This window comes from Aphelocoma coerulescens, chromosome 4 (assembly GCF_041296385.1).
Source record: "Aphelocoma coerulescens isolate FSJ_1873_10779 chromosome 4, UR_Acoe_1.0, whole genome shotgun sequence".
NCBI classification, from domain to species: domain Eukaryota; kingdom Metazoa; phylum Chordata; class Aves; order Passeriformes; family Corvidae; genus Aphelocoma; species Aphelocoma coerulescens.
The window spans coordinates 69,966,400-69,984,215 of record NC_091017.1 but is presented as its reverse complement, the minus strand read 5'-3'; the positions used below and the strand labels follow the sequence as shown (position 1 = coordinate 69,984,215).

Below are 17,816 nucleotides of genomic sequence, written 5' to 3'. Positions count from 1 at the left end.
CTTGTGTTTTGAGTGTTTTAAACATCAAGAATAAAATGTAATTTCTGTTGTTGGAGCTGTTTTACATTGCATAAATATTCATTAAAATTGGCACTTGGAACTTTCCATTAATTTTGGAAAGATATCATAGTTACTGGCCTAAAAAGCTCTTTTTTCTCTCATTATGTCCTAGTTGGTACTGGTTACTGTATGTAAACAGAGTAGCACCAACAGGAGGGATTAAGAGTCGATCTGTGTCCCAACATCCTCATTGTTACTGCAGTTACTTTGGAAGGGGAAACTTTCATTCTAGGTCACAATATGAATTGGACAAAGGAATGGTCTGTATTAAAATCTGTATTTGGATGAGTGCCCTTACTACATTTAGCTATGTGGGTGTGGACTGTTCTCTGTCCAACTACTTCTTTTCACTTTGAAATATTTTTTTCACTCTGCGTGCTGTAAGAGAATGAACTCCTAGATATCCCATCCACCAGGAGAAACAGCAATCCAGAGAAGAATTTCAAAAGCTTTGTATGTCAAAATAAAAATGGTGTTGGGGTATTTTAATTTTGGCTCAAACTTTAACACTGCTGCTTCAGCACTTGTCCCAAGTACTCTTACATTAAGTGTAGTAGAACACAATATTGTTAATACATGTTTAGTTTATTTCAGGCCATCTATTTAGGGTTGGTGGAAGAGGAAATAACAATAGCAGGAAATTCTTAGAGACTCCACCTTTGGAATAATGACCATGAACATATTGTATAGGCTACTTGCTTGCTTTTGTGTTCTTTCCAGTTATCTTAGCAGAATGGATAAGGTAATAATCCAAACATGAAATTTGGAAGTTAATATGCTTCTCTGAGCTTGTGGGTTTGATTCCTGCTGGCATCCATAATCTTCTAAATTGAGCAGTGTAAGTAGGTTCCATGGAGTTTCTTTTATGGGCATTTGCTGAACAGTGTTCATTGCTTACGTGTCTAAAAAAGGCTGTATTTGGATTTTTTATTGAAGTATGAACAGTGTGTGAAGTACCAGCTGTCAGTGTTGCTGACTGCTGCCATAAGGTGGCGTGATTTCTTTGAAATTTGTTATTTATTTATTTTTTAAAAAAAGATCTGTCCAAGAATACAGCATATTAATAGATACTTTAACAAACAAAAACATGATTTCACGAGAAAAATGTCATTTTTATTTTAAATTGTTAGATTACGTCTGACTATACATGCACAGACAGAATTCTTACAAGGTTAGAACTAATGATATAGTCGCCCCTCCTTAAGCATTTTCCTCTTACCTGCAGAAGCTGTATTACACATAGAAAAAACCAGACAAGTTTGTAGGATTAATGTCTAGGTGCTGTTTTTAATAATAGAACTAGTATACAAGATTATTTTAAATATGCAGAGATCAAAATGGGGTGAGAGTGCAAAATTAATGGTGCAGTTATGCTATAATTGTGGTAGGAAAAATGTCTCACAAAACAGAAAATGCACAATTTTATTTCTGAACTGTGGAAATTGTGCTTGTTCACAGCAGGGCTGATTGTGATTAATTATCCTGTAAATTGAATTCAGAAAATGAGCATGTCTAGTATGTGCCTCAGTCATGCTCTTTTCACAAGAAAGGTATTTAGAAATTTTTCTTTATTAAATTATAAGAAATCTGGTTTTGTTAAGAACAGATTTATCTTTTATGTAGTAATAAATTTTCCTATGTGAATAATTTGTTGTTATGAAATAGTGTCCATTAACAACCATGTTAACATTCTGTGATTTGCACCACAGTTTTACTTTTTAGCATATTTACTGGTTCATATTTTCAAGGTGTAACTTAAGCTACAAGGACCTTATGATTATTTAATATTTGGCTGAATGAGAGGGCATGATCCTATCCTTCTTCCCTGTAGGTGAATGCCACTACTCTCATTCTCTTGCACAATTCAGTTCTGGAAAATATGTTTATGAATTTATAAACACATTAAAGATATCTCTGTGAGACCACAGACAGTAGAACACTGCCTATGTAAAATTTTACCTTAGCCACAATAATTGGAATTCTTTTACCCATCAACAGTTTTGGAAACAGATTCCATAACACTTTCAACTGTAGCCCATTCCACTTACCTTTTAATTTTTCTTGAAGTCTGTAAAAATGGGGGAACCTTGCAGTATTTTCATGAAGACAAAAAAAATTAGGTTCCTCCTCACCAAGAGGAACATTCAAAGCTGTTTTTTCCTGAAAATAATTTTGGTACTTGTACTTTTGGTATTTCTCTGTGGTTAAAAATAGGGCAGAGTATATAAAGAGAGATATAATCTCTTAAGGAAACAAGTGTCAAGTTCTTTAAGTATTGTTAAATAATCATTTAATGCAGAGATATTTTTTAACTTAAAGATGATTTAATTCTTTTAACTAAGTATCAGGACAAGAAAAGATGGCTGTTGCAGCTTTTCTTCTTGTTCTCATCCTGTTTCAGAAACCTTAAAGCTATATTGTGTATGATAAACAACATTTGTTCTATCAAATTTCTAGAGTTTAGTAATGTTTTCAAAGTTGGAATATATCATGTATTCTTTTTAAAAAGCAGTGTGAGGACTTTTGTTAGAATGTTCCATCTTAATTATAACCATTAACAATGTAGTATTATTAGGTGTTATTATAGATAATAATGCTTGATTTTTTTTCTGTTTTGTTAATTCTACTGAATCAACTTCTTTTTGCATTTCATCTGCAAATTGAAAGCGTACAACACATCTCTTTGGTATGAGGTTTTTATACTAATGAATGACATGTCTCTGCTGGATATTAGCTTTGGCATCTGTGGGTGGCAAAACCCCCTAAATGCTCATTTGACTTAATAAGGAGTTTTTAAGTGGGTACCTGTTTTTGTTTGACTGATTTAAATAATCAGACAAAGCTTACACAGGGAGATAATAGCTTCTATTAGACCAACTAGTATACTAGGAAAATCAGACAAGAAGATCTAAACATGCCCCAAACTTTTCCCACCCTCTCATATGATCTAATAAAAAGTATTAACTCTCTCTGCAGAGGTTGCTTTACTGATGTTCTTAGATCATCACCATGGCCACGACATCACCACTATGGCGAGTATAAGTACATGATTTAAGTCAAGAGGCCTCTTCCTTCTCAGCTTATAATAGTGAATTTAAAATTTGAAAAGAATGTATAGTGTTGTCTTAGATTTCACCAATTTGTTAAAGCTATGAAAACTTGCTATGGGCTGCCAGTATATATGTGTTCCACTGTGTACCCCCTTTAGGTATTGTATCTTTGGCAATATTTTGTCCTAATTTTTATTTAAGATATAACCAATCAATAGGCAGTTTTTCTGTCAGCTTTCATGGAAGTGGGGGAAAGGCCAGTTCTGAAAAAACAGTGCACACATGAGAAAATCTCCATTTTTGTATGTAAAAGGCAGTACTGTATTTTTAGCATGCTGATAATGAGTTCTTAAAGGCTTAATCCAGTCTCATATACGGATATTCTGAAGTCTGACACTGAGCAGCCCTTGATGCTGCTGTGTTGGAAGCCTCATGTATCTGTGCCCACAGATGATGTTCTTGTTTCTCTTATCCCTTTGCACCAGGGGTCAGCTTCTGGAACAGTGAGAGGTGTGCTTAGTGATTTCAGAGTCTCTTGCTATGCTGGCTCAAACTGTCTTGCTGAACCATGATATCTAGATTTAAATAGTGTAAATTAGTCATGACGTTACACATTGATGTTTTTACCTTGAATTACTGATGTGGTCATGGAGCTGATCAGTAAGACATTGAAAGCATCCAGGGGTTTGTGCCAGGCATTCTTCTGCTCTGTTCAGACCCTGGGTTGGTACAGTCCTGGCTGGAGTTGTTCACCTGCTGGGCTGCACAGTGGCCACACACCTGTGCTGGTAAGTGAAACACTGCCAGGATACGGGGGCAGGCAGGGGATTGCACTGTCCAGACTGTCACACTGTCCAGCAGCATCCTTTGGTTTCACATTTTAGATCTCTAAACTGCTCTATTAAGAATTTTAGACTCTCCAGCCTTCTCTAGAGGATCATCTTCAGGCTTTTACTTTGGCATGTGGGATCTTACCAGGTATTTTTGTTATATCTGTTGTTAGTCTTTGAAGAAGGAAACATCATGCTAGTAGTATACATTTCATTGTTCTTCACAGGTTGTACACTAGCATTACTGTTAAGCTTTTGCTGGTATTTTATACTATACCATAACTTTTAAAAGATTGTCAGTACCTCAAGTTTACATTTATAGTCTTTTTTATGGAAGGTTCTTGTGCTCCTCACAGTGTTTTGTAAAGTATCTGACAAAGTTGGGTTGGTCAACAGATGAACAGTTGTGTGCAACCCCTTTATTGTGAATTTGAGATACTTATTTCTAGATACAATCCAGAATGAAACTGATTTTTTTCCCCGGACACTGAGAATAATGGGATTTATTTTCTGTTACTGCAATTGGTAAAATGACCGTCCTTCAGTAATGTTACTTTTTACTGTTTTCTCCTACTTTTGGGTTATTTTCTTTACTTCAGATTCTGCAGGAATTTGCCATGTAAATTTGCATGTAAAAAGCAGAGTAGTCAGAGAATGTGCTGAGAGCTGGATCTTATCTCAACTTTTTTTTTGAGGTGCATATGGCAGTGCTCATCATGGCAGTGCTCACCCCATGCTGTGGTGCTTGAGAAGAAACCAACAGTGTTGCCTAGGATGGATTCCGTAGGGAATTAGGTCCCCATATGTGCAAAGGCAGTTGGCACTATATGGAGAAATTTCTTTTTGAGGAGGCAATCAATAGATTGCCTGACCCTGCCAGTGAAGTGCTGTCCAATCCTTACTGCCTCCAGGCTTGGCTCTCCAATGCAAGCTCATTTCTGTCACAGAACCAGAGACACGATATGTGCTTTCAGGGACTAGAGACAAACTTGTATTCTGTATAAATTAATCTCCTTGTAGTAGCCAGTACTGCCATTCTTAAGATGCACGATTAAAGGGACACAGGTGAATTCACAGGCTGTAAATACCTCTGCAGTTCATGGAACTACAAGGATCAGCCAGGGTGAGCCAATTCAAGTAACCATCTGAAGCTACAGAGGGGTTGTATTCCTTAGATCAGCAATACAAGGTACTGGGCTTTGGCATTTTTTGGTTCTGGTTTCCTTGAGCAGTGACAGAACAGTCCACGCTCACACAAGTGGAGTTCTTGGTCGGTTGGCAACCTCTCAGGGGTGTCTTTCTCCCTAACCTAGCATTCTTCTAAAATTGGGCTTACTCTGTTTGAACTGAAACTGTTCCATCTTCTGGGTCTGAGGCATGTGACATTATGGCAGAATAATGCTACTATTACTGCACTGGGGTCTGTTTCTAAAATGCAGAATTATTTGCTGCTTAAGGCTGATCCTTGCTGCAGTTTCTTATATTACATTTGTTGATTCAAGGGCATCTTTTAAGGTCCCTCCCAAGAAGGTGAGCAGTGAGGTGAAGTTACTCCAGGTAATAAGGACAAGAGCAGTCTCTGAAGATGAGACCAGGCAGCTTTTACAAGATTGAATGACTGGGCAACAAAATGGCAGATGAAAATATATGCAGATTGATGTAAAGTAATACAAATGAGGCGAAATAGCCCTAGCTTCATATAACAAATGATATATATGTTTCTTAGCAGACTGTTTCTTCTCAGAAGTGAGGTCTTTGAGTTATAAGGGAGAGTTGCATGTAAACAACAGCTCAGTACAGCAGTAATGAAGCAAAATCCTGTACTATGGATTATTATGGAATAAATCATTCCATTGCATACACCTGTGGTTTGTTTTTCCATACCTGGTCTCTTTATTTTAAAATGGTCTGATATATTAGAAGAAGAAAAAATTTAGAAAGGTGTAAGAAAGAGTGGAAAATTATGGGTGGCATAGGAAAAGTAGTTAGGATTGACTGCTCACTCTCTCCTTCGGGACAAGAAGTCAGTACCATTAATTAAAGATAGCTGGAGCCAGGAGCAAAACAAACAGGAGAACACGATTGTTCATGTAGGAGGTGAGTCGGTCTGTGGGATGCCTCACCACTGAGTGTTATGGATGCAAGAAATTTGCATGTCCTGGAGGGAAAGTGGACAAGTATTTGGGAAAGAGAGCCACTGGGGATTATTAAGGAGACAAGCTATGCCAGGTTCAGGAAATCTCTTGAACTAAAAATACCTGGAGTCTGGATGACTGTAATCAGGGAAATGTCTGATTTGTTCCCCTGTGCTGCTTGCTGGTAGACTTCCATGTGTGGCCACTACTGGAAACACAACACCGAGTTTGATGAACCCATGTTCTGAACTGGTCATTTTCCTAGGTATGAGGGTGGACAGTGCTTCTGCTTGGCTGTGGGACTGTGGGTGTCCTCTTGGCACAGGAAGCTGTGTGGTGTAAGGTTGTTGTGAAGGGCTGGCTGGCTGTAGGATCTCCTGGTGCTGGGTGCCTGCCCTGGGCACTGGAAGCATTCCTTGTTTGTGCTGCAGCGCTGTGGGAGGTGGCTCTGGCTGCTGCCCTGCCGAGAGCTGCTGCTGCAGCTGCAGAAGAGATTGTCCAGGCAGCTTCTGTGTGGGAATGAGGAACTGCGTGACTGGTTTGGTGCCTCTCTGTCCCTGCCCTCCCTTGCTGCTCTTCCTGTTACCTGGTATGTCTTTTGTCATGTCACATGACAAAATAATAATTAAGGAGGGATATTTGCTCTGTGATGAGACCTGGTTGATGTTAGGGAATGAATTAAGGCTTTATTGAATGAACTGAATTGGTATTTCTAGAGCATAATCACAGAATACATATGGCACAAATGATAGCATCTGCAAATTGTTTCTGATTCTCTCTCATGCTTAAACTGCTGGGATTTTGGATAGGAGTTTGTACCACTTAATAATACCTCATGCATTTATCCATCCAGTGAAGTTGAAAAAAAGAAAAAAAGGAATCACCTATAGCTTCTACAAGATGCTTTTTATTTATTTACTACTGCTTTTTATTCACTATTAAATCATTAAAACATCTCACGTGTACTTCTAAAACTTAAAAAATACAGTAAAAACCCCATCCTCAGCTTCCCTCTGGACCAAGGAACTGCTGAAGAATGATATTTAAGGATTACTGTTGGGCAGAAAGTACATGCATTTCTTTCTGAAACTGCACAGATATTGTGGGTCTGTCTAGAGAGTAGGTGTGGTATTGAAAATGATGAGAGTAATGTTTCGCTTGGAACATGTTCCTCGTAAATGCCAATGCTCTGCTTACTCACAAGAACACAGAGAGTTTTGGTAGGATGAGATAGGTTGCACAATATGCATACATGTGATTGTAATCACACTGAGAGGCACGTACATACATGCCAGAAACTGCTAGAAATTGGCTGTGAGTCTTACGTGTTCTAACAATATTTTTTTAAAAATTATTTTTAGATTATATTTTAATTATTTTTAGTAGAGATTGGTGACTTAGTTCATTCAGGTAATATGCTCATCAAAGGGGAATGTATTAAAAAGTAGAGAATGCTTTGGATGAGAAAGCGATGTTGACTCAATGCTTAAACAAGTTTGGACAAACCTTTACGACAGTGTCCTGTAGGCCCTCAGTGAATGTATTTTACATTAGCAGATTCCTCAGCAGTGCTGCTGTCTTTACAGAAGCTTTATTGTTACGCAGGACCTGCCTAAACACCATTTTGAAAGCTGCCTGTTCCTTTTGATGAGAAGATACAGAACCAGTACTGAGGGCGGGGAATGTGCTGGGGAGGGAGGAGAATGGAAGAGGTGTTGGTAGGGCAACAGACAGAGAAGCCTCATTTTTTTACTGGACTCTGGAAGAAGTAAATATGTGTTCAGAAAGAGCGTAATAATAAAGTTGAAGGGACTGTTTCTTAGCAATGAGATATTAAACTATTTATACATGGAGAAAACTTTTACTGATAGTCAAGTGTCTGTAAGTATAAAGTTTTGTTTGTCTAAAGCGAGCAGAAAACAGGAATATGGTTTAATGAGTAGTCTTCCGAGCTAAGAAATCTTGCAGTGAAATATGATAAATTATGCTTCTAAGGATTCATTGAGGTTTTAAAGAGACAAAGTTCGTAAGTATAAGTATTTAAGTTGACTTTCTATATAAGCTCTGTTATGAAATTAAGAATACACCCTTTTTATAGCCATGTTTAAAATTCTTTTGCAGCATTGTATTGTTTTTAAAATGTGTGGTAGATATACAGATATTTCTCTAAGTTTTTTTACAAATCTTTCACTTAATTTTTATTATACTTGCACGTGTTTCCGTAAAGCAAAAATGTTGTTACAGATATGTTACCTTTTAATTGTTAGAGTGCTTTTTTTAAAGTTGTGCACCTAAAGGGCTTTTTCTTCTTCCAGCTGGATTTTTATCCAATAAAACAGAATCCAGATGGTGTGAGTTATTAAAATAACTGAAAATAAGTTTAAGGTATTTATAGAACTCAAAATTTCTGAGGTGTAGAGACTTAGATCAGTTTTGGCTTCTTGCTCAGAGAACACTTATTTTGCAAGTAAGTGTCCTAGCTGTATCATCAAATTTTGACATTATAGTCTTTTTCTTTATGTCTATATATCTCGAATAAAATTGTTTTAAATGCTAAAAGTATGGCAGCAAAATTTTCATATTTTAAAATGAGAGGAAAGTAAATAATTTCAAAGCATAGGAAGATATTATATGCCTTATTTACTTGGAGTAGTTTTCCTGCTCACTTTTACACTGATTTCCTCAAAATTAATTTTTAGGGACTACATCAGTAGTAGTAGGAAATTCAGAAGTGACTAAATGTGTTTCAGTGATGTGTCACTTAATCATATCCTCTTTAATATGGAGTTTAGTTTACTGTGGGACTGCAAGTTACCTTCCCATCCGCATGTGCAAGTTATGCTGTTTCTGCATGTTTTCATTAGTGGGAGAATTCAGTTGTCTTAAAATGTTTATCAACAGAAGGGGAAAATAAAAATGGAATTGTTTACAAGCATTTTTGAAAAACTGTATTTTTTTTATTTTCATTTTTCAGTCCTGTAGAATTGTTTTTCAGAGTTTAAAATATGGCTTGTAGAACCAAATATTTGTTTTTAGAGTGGATTTCTGGATGACAAACCTTGAGCTTAGCCCTTGAAAACACGCACAGGAGTCTGAGCAGCGCCGCAGACAGCAGAGGGCACTCGGAGCAGTCGTTTGCATCATTCCCTTTGCTTCGCGGGATTTACTGTAGGGGAAGTCTCAGTGTCTGACAAGGCAGCTTCTACTTCAGTTATTTATGCACGAGCAAGTTCCAGCTAGTTTGGCTTCAAAATATTTTTGTTAATTTGGAATAGGAAGGACTCTTATTTCAAAATTCATAGAGGGAATCCACAATGTTCTAAATGAGAGAATCTTTCGTCTTCTCATCAGTAGCACATATGGGGTCTGTTTATTGTTGAGTAGCTGACAAATCATTGACAAAAATATACTTAGGCAGATTACAGAAAGTTTGGAAAATTAGGGGAAAAAACTTTTTATTTTATGGCAGAGCTTTCTTAATTTATGTGTAGGCTTTTTGATGCTCCTGCTTTTTATTTCAGTAACTGGGGTCACTGAACTAAATCATATTCTTAACATGTGGCTGTCATGCAAGTAGTTGTTACTTTAATATGACATCATAAAAAATCAGTACTTGATGAGATTTAAGATTTTTGGTGGTGCATTCTGCCAATGTCACATTTAGCTTAGGCCTCAGTGTGACGAGGAGCTGATCCAGGGGATTGCCTCTTTCTGGTTGCCTGGTGGTTTTTGTGTGTGTTTTCTTCTTTTAGGAGTCAGGGATATAATAAATCCTGTTCATCTTTTGACAAGTTAAAACTTATCCAGGCTCCCTGTCATTCTGTCTTTCTCCTTCAGCTTTTTCTGCTCTGAAAACAAATGTACAAAAGAAAATACGAGCAGGAAGTGGAGGGAGGATAGGAGAGAAAAACAGATCAACCTTATCTGGGGTCGCTACCCCTTCCCACAGTTTAGCTTCTAAGCAGATGGATGTGGGTTTACAAATGCCATCTTTGGTGTATCTGAATAAGGCTTTTAAAGCTGTTGTACCATATTTTAACACTTTCCATTAATAGCTTTTCAAATTAACATTCCTTCTGCTTTTGACCTTTGACCTCTGAGTTGCCTGCCTGATTTACAAGTATGCTACACAAAATCACAAGATTTTATATCTGTAGCTGCTGAAATAAGCTGTGAAAATGTAGAGGGATATGAATTTTTAAAGAGCTTTCAGTGCCACATGACACTTCATAGCCATGATCATTAACTGCTGCTGTCTAATTGGTAGAGGTTATTTTTCAGTGTTAGTGGAGTCGCTGTATGGAAAAAACGTGGATGTGCAATGCTTAGTTCAGTAAAACAAAATCAACAGTTCTAAATGTCTGTTTAAACTAAAGGATTATTCGGTTTATAATGCTGAGTGTGAGTGCCTAGAATGTGTAAAACATTGCCCACCCACAGTGTTCCCAACACTGCAGTTGCTCCAGTGAGCTGCTGGTTTTGCAGCTACATGCTGTTGTTGTGTGGGGGGTATTTTCCTCTTACTCCTTATGGGCAACATTCTCACCTGATAAAATCGTACTAGTACTTTTGGTCTTTCTAGATGATTCCTAGAGGATTTAGGTTGAGTGTTGACTAAGTGCTATTCATAAAAGTCCTGTTTTGTGTTACCCCAAAGGGGTGTTCCCAGGAAAGTTCTTCAAGCATTTCTGATCCATTTGTGATTTTTACTCATTCATTGTAAGGATTATTATGCACCTGATTGTTTGTAATGGTGTTGCTATTTGGTTAAAGTATTGACAATGAAAATACATTCTGCATCCCACTCAGTTTAGTGTCAAACAAAATGCAGTATCTAAGCTCTGGCATTTTTTTCTTTCTGAAGGTTTACGTTTTGAATACTTATCCACACAGTAAAACTGTTCATCTGTAAAAGTGTCATAGGGCACTTGCTTCTGAAATCCTAGAGTAATGGAAGGTGTAATTTGTAATTTTTAAAACACATTTCTTCCTGTCTACCCACCCATTTGTTTCCATTGCATTTTGTCATGGTATTAAATACTTGTAGGAACATTCATTACTGTAGTGGTGTGCCTATTTAAACAATAATCAATCAAAAAATTAACTGTCCATCACTGCAATTGGCTTATGCCACTAAAATTCTAGTTAAAATAGGCTTCATCTGCAACTGAATTATATTTCTTCTCTGATCACTGTAAATTAAATTGAGATAATTGAGTTTTTCTGTTAACCAAGTCTCTTCATCCTAAATGCAAAAATGGGAAGATGTGCAGACTTTTACATACTGACTGTTGCAAGTCAGTCTCACCATGGAATATTGAGTGAAGGCTCTTTTCTTTCCTCATTTTCTCTCTTTATAAGAAGTTCCAAGTAATGTTTGCCTTCTTCACAGGGTTGTTTGTATATTAGGGGCTCAAGCTAGGAACTTTATGCATGAGGGGGATTCCACATGCTTCACTAAACAAGGGAGAAAGTTCCTCTTTCGTGAATGACTACTAGTACGTCCACCTAGGGTTTAAGGATATCCCACTAGTATAAAAATGCCCACTAGTCACTCCCGGTTTGCAGTTCTGGTGTTTCTTTTTAGCAGAAAATTGTGTTCTGATTGCTTTAAAAATAACAGCAGTGAATGCTTTAGGTACTATCACTGTTGTGGACAGCAGCAAACTTCCTGAAATGCTGTACTTTCCATATAGAGTCTCTTGAAGACACTGCTGTCACAGGCAAGTGAACTGCACTTCCCTCTTACATTACAAGGAGCCTATTTTGCTCTCTGTTCCTGAGGCTCTGTGCACAGTACTCTCTTGACATCAGCTGAGCACAGGTTCAGGTTGTGAGGGAGGAAGGGCAGAACAGCATTTGGTTTCTGAAAGAAGAATTTTGTCTTTAGTGACAAGAGGCTACCCCTAGGTTTAATGAAATAACGCCAAGTCTCCTTGTATTGCAGATTTTTTTGTGCAGTTTATAGTGTTAACCACTGAAAAGTTAAGCAGAATGGACCGTTTGAGGTCCTATTTTGTTCTGGCTTGCATTATGTAAAGCTCTGAAAATAGTGGTTTACTATGTAAATGTTTCTATAACTAACGTTAGGGTGATTAAGTAGTGTTTTTTTGGAAACTGTGTTGGAAATCTGTTTTATTGAATACAGGACTATCACACAGTTCAGTGTCATTTTCCTGATTTGTTATAGGAAACGTTCTAAAATACAATCAGCATGATTTATTTAAAATGATCAAGCTTTTCTGGTGAGAGATAATTGAGATCTAATCTGAATCCCTGACGAACCACAGCTTCCTGCATTGGCCTGTTGCTATTGGTAACATAAAGGGAGTAAAATAGAACTTCATACGAAATGCCTTTAAACTTTACTGGCATGTACAGGCATGGAACAGCGTTGAATTTTTTAGTTTAATCTTTTGAGAAGCCGACGTGTTAAGGAAATGCTTTTTCCATATTAAGTGAAGATGAATTTAGGAAGAGTACTGCTAGGAAAAATAACTGCTGTTTCTTACGAAGAGCGGGTAAGTGATATGAATTATGTTTAGCTAAAACAAGGCATTGTTGCAGTGAGGAATTAGAATAGGCTATTGTTATTGGCAAGAAATTAGAGAAGAATGGTATCAGCTTCAGAATGCTTTTTGCTTAGCCTTTAAGCTTTTTTACTTTAAAATATTTGAGTTAAAATTCCTTTGTAAATGAAAACATTGGGTTTTATTCTCAGAGAAAAGTAATCTTGTTATACCAACTAACACTGAGCTTTTGATATGTATTTATGAACTATGCCCAGTATGTATAAAGCTAAAAACCCAGTATGTTTATAATGTGTGCTTATTTTTTAATTATGTGCAATGTATTTTGTATATGCTTTCTGTACCATTATATCAATATTATATCTTTAGGTAAGACTGTATATATCTTGTATATATCTTTATAAAAATAATTTTAGGCATGGATTTGGCACTTAAGGCACTGTGTTTATATGTGATAGGATTGGTTTTGTTTGAGGTAAAAAGTTGAACATTTATTTCTTAAAGGAATTCCAAATGTGACATCATTTATTCTTCATATGTTGTTTTAATATATTCATTTATTTGACAAAAATATACTGAATGTATTCAAGAAAGTTATTGTACAGTAGTTGTACAGTATTTTTTTCTTCAGAACTCTTACATGCAGAAAGCTTTTAAAGTGTTAACTATTATAAATGTAATTTGGTGGTAGAGAATTGAAAAGTGAAATTGTGTAATAGTCCTCCTTTAAGTGGCATTCTGAAGGGGCACTCTTCTCAAAGAATTCTAAATCATGAAATTAATTGCAATAATATTTTGAAATGAGGACAAAAAGCCTGTAATGTTATGCTACTTTTTAGGTGAGAAGTACATTTGAGATTATTTATTAGAAGGAAAATCTAGTAATAATTGATGAGTAATATGGCTTTATTTTTTATTTAAAATGTTAGAACTGTACATGCCATATTTTGTATGACATGATTTGGAGACATGATCACCCTCCCAGAGAACACTGGAGTTCATGGCATGAACTATGTTGATGCTGTAATAGATTTAAAAATATGTGTATATCATGTAAATCTTGGAGTAATGTGACTGAAGACCTTGGGATCTGCTCATAATTCATACCTTGGCAAAAGGAGAAGTTGCTTCAGGTGATTTAAGAAGTAGTTTGAACAAAGCTAGATGCAAGCAGAACGGTCAACTGAGTGATAGGCTTTCCTGAGACAAGTGACAGAATGTTTGAAAGTTGGCTCTTTGTATTCAGCCTGTAAATCTTCAGAACCCAACAGATTTCCTGGAGTTATCCTCTGCACTGAAATAATATGAGAAAATTAGTTTAGAAGGTTGGTGGAGCTAGGTGTGCTATTGTAACCTGAAAGGCTTATTTACAGGCACTGTAGTAGAATAGTGTGTAAAAACAGACTCTGGCAGCAGTCAGAGAATTCTTTGGATGCAGTAAGAAGTCGATGCCTGTATTAGAAGAAAGTGTGCTTTAGAAAGGTGACACGTCGTTTTTAATTCCTTTTCTTCTGAATCTTTCTGGATGCCCAGGAAAGGAATAGATACTTCTGTTTAGTCTATGATTTTGTCATTGAATAGGAGTTAGTATAGGAGAGAGAAATATGTCCTCACTCTCCTTACAGATTTTACCCTCTGTGTCTCAGGAGGAGTGGGAAACAGAGACATCTTTTTTGACTCAGGAAGGCACTCACCCCCACTGTAATAGCACAGATGATTTCATGTTGCTCCATTTTATTGCTAAGGCCTGGCATTTCCCAGTATGTGTCACCCCTGCCAGTATCCCCCTCTTTCCCTTTGTTCTACTCCAGTATTTGAGCATGACTTCAACTTGAGTGACAAATCTCAAGGTGGAGTAAAAGGACATTTTTGTATTGTGTTACCTGGGTAGTCTGTACACATGGATTTATTTGCTCAATATAATGTCTGGGCATACATAATATAATCTAGGGTATTTTTTGGTTTTCTGCATGATATTGTTATGGCAGAATTTGACAGTACTTAGTCACTTCCCTGGGACCTGATCCATGTGAAATGGAACATGTAAGATGGAACTAAGTGGAGAAGAGTTTCTGTCACCTGAAAGATGTCATCAGACAAGTTTCATGCAGTGGTGCACACATCTAGCAGGTTACAGGCTGTGAGAGCTAAAAGATATAACCTGTTCCAACCTTATGAACTTCCAGCCTTATGAATTATTCTCCTCTATGCCCTCTCTCCCTTTGTACCTTGTTGTTGGTGCAAGGTACTACGTTGTCTACTTCTATTCTGGAAAAAAAATAGTTTTCTCCCCAATAATTATTATAAGATTAAATTATTTTGGACTTTTTGCAAGCAGATCCTGAACACAACATCAAAAGCTCACAGGCCCTTCTGGTTTTTCCACCTAGCAAAAAGAGATGATGCAAAGGGAAATTTAACATGTTTTCTCTTATTCAGAACTTTATGCTATCAAATATATGCTGAAGCATTTGCCAGTTTACAGAGACCTAGAGGATCTTTTATGCTGTATGGTAGCTGGAAAGCCAGTCTTCAGCTTGCTGGCCCTGCACTGAGCTTCTCTCTTGAATCACAGGGATCAAGATCCTGCCCTGAAGTCCCTGGAGCAGAGTTGCATCCCCCAACTTTGTGGGGGGGGTGTGTGTGTGTGTGTGTCTGTGCAACTCAGCTGCTAATCCAGCTATGTGAGCAGGCAGAGTTCCTATGAAGGGATATACTGGAAGACATTTTAGCTTTCCTAAATTAGATTTATTTTTTAAATAAATCAGACTCCTGGCATATACCATGGACTTTTTCCTAAACCAATTTGGTAACTGGGGCAATTGGAAGAACTAATTTCAGTTCTTATCTGGTTGTGAAAGATTTGATGGTTTCATGCAATTAGATTTTATCTCTGGATGATAGTTCATATATACATTCACAACATATGTGTTCTGCCATTTGGAATTAAATGCTTAAATACTTTTTAAAAAATCTTCACATTAGCCCTAACTGGCACAGAGTCATGCCCTGTCCTTCCTCCTGTTTCAGAAATGGCTACCTACAGGAGCTGTTCAATTTTATAGCTTTCTGATACATATGCTTTTCAATAGGTGGTTCTTAATATGTGTGTAGTGCTAAATTTTATCAAATAATAAAACTTTTTAGGTGTAGTAGATCAAATTTTGTCCTAAAGAGCCTCCAGTGGTGGGAAACATGAGTGCTGAAGAATGAAAAACAGCCCCCAACATAAAGTGTATTTTCAAAATGAGATCATCATAGTATTTAAAAAAATCTGGTCTTGCAACTTATACTTTTCAAAGACAAATCTAGACAAGTTTCAGCTGAACAGTTTAGAAGAGAAACTTCTTTGTCTGAATGTGGACTGCATGCAATTTCTGATAGGTTTATACTGAGATTTCTAAGGACTCACAAATGTAGTTTGAACATATTACTGTGAATTCTTACACAGTAATTACAAGCTTCAGTTTCTAGGTGGTTTTATTGAATTAGGTGGATTTAGTTACACAGATGAATTTAAAGAACTGTTCTTAAAATATATTTTATTCTGTGATCTATATAAATAAACAGATAATTCTTGGGACATAATAGGTATATTTAGTGACTCTGTAATGTAAAATATATTTCCACCTATAGGTGTTTTTAAAAAATGATCTAACATAAAATTTACTAATGCCTTTCTTTGAGACATTTTAAGATGCTAATACATGTAATGTAACATGGCAGTAGACAAAGCATTTAAAATAAACACACAAAACCAACCCGTGGTGTGTAGAAAGTTCACTGCATTAACGTATGCTAAATTGACTGAGATAAAACTCTCATTGTCCATTAAGGATTGAGCTTTTCTATGAAATTGCACCATTTTCCCTTTAAAATGATATTTTAAAATTGTAAACTTCCCAGTTTTTCATAAAAATAGTATGAATATTCTTTCTGCTATCATGAAAATCCTATTAATTTTGCTTCATACCTTTCAAAAGCATGAAGAATTGTACTTGGTGTTTGAATCTAGGTTAATGAAAGCTGACAAAGTAAATGACCATTCCTAAAATACAGATATTTTGAAAGTACTTTGATTTTTTTTTTCTGTCTAATGTGTAAGCTGATACTATTACTTTACTTTGAGTCATCGTTTTCTTCGTTCTTTGAGAAATTACATTGAAGTTGTTTATTCACTAACTGTACTGTACCATGATGTGACTAAGAAATTAGAAACAATCACATTTATAAACCAGATTTTAGTAATGCAAATTAAATTTTCTAAATTACAAACATGAATTAAGTTATGGCTTCTGAATGCATAACATGATCACTAGACTTATGTGCAAAATAGAAGTAGAAAAGATGTCCTAAGGCCCACTGAAGAATTGTAACCAGAACTACGTTATTGATACCTGAAACAAAGCTATTAAAGGGAGATGCTTGGATATACTTTTCATTACATTATTATGCTTCACAGATCCAGATGCATTTATTTTTTGTGCAGTTAAGCAAGAAGTGTCACCATTTTTTTGGGTTTTTTTAAGTCTTTTTCATGAGAGATGTATTTGTGTTTATCTGAACTTAGCACCAGAGAAATGATGTCAATAGGGGTTAGTTTAGACTTTGTAAGTCCTAGAATACTTGTGTCAAAGACTAGATCAGATCCTCTCTTGGTGGTGATGTGAATGGTGAGGCCACAAGTATTTGTAACAAGTTCTTCAGAGAGTGTTAACAGCAGTGTGAGAGCCTGCAGTGAAAGAAAGAAAGGGGAAGATATTACTAAAGGTTTTTGTGGATTTTGAAGAAGAGTGGGAGTGTTCCTTGCCAAGGCTGAAAAATACAAACTATGAAGAGGTAGCTCTTAACTTGAATTGTGTATATGTTTGTGCTTTTCTTTCTCTGTGTATTTCTGATCATGAAGAAGTTGTAGATATTGCAGGGCATTCTTTCCTAGCTTTTTAATGAACAGTACAAAAGAAGAGAGTTTCTTTTTAACTATTTAGAAGGTTCCCTAAAGGTTCAAGGACACTTTCTATGACCAAGAAAAGATTCCCCAAACTGAAATAAAAATACTTTCTAGTAGTCATTAAAAAATCAACCTGAACTGAACTCTAAAAAGCATTTGTCCTCCAGACTACATTCAGCTGAGTGTCAAGTTTCAAGCATTGGAGTACCTATTTGGGAAATGGTCACTACTTGGATTTACAGAGGTATTAGATGCCTTGA

The 17,816-nt window shown here is 36.4% G+C and overlaps 1 protein-coding gene across 7 annotated transcripts in view; it reads left to right on the top strand.

The window, feature by feature from the left end:
• RGS12 (regulator of G protein signaling 12) overlaps window positions 1–17,816 on the top strand; it is an 86,155-nt gene that overhangs the window by 23,097 nt on the left and 45,242 nt on the right. The window contains exon 1 of one of the 7 annotated variants that reach the window (XM_069014553.1): window positions 7,902–7,956. The exons of the other annotated variants lie outside the window; for them this stretch is intronic. Coding sequence (XP_068870654.1) covers window positions 7,924–7,956 — 33 coding nt within the window. The 5' untranslated portion in view covers window positions 7,902–7,923. Of the gene's footprint in view, window positions 1–7,901; window positions 7,957–17,816 lie in introns of those variants that run through there. 7 annotated transcript variants of the gene reach the window in all.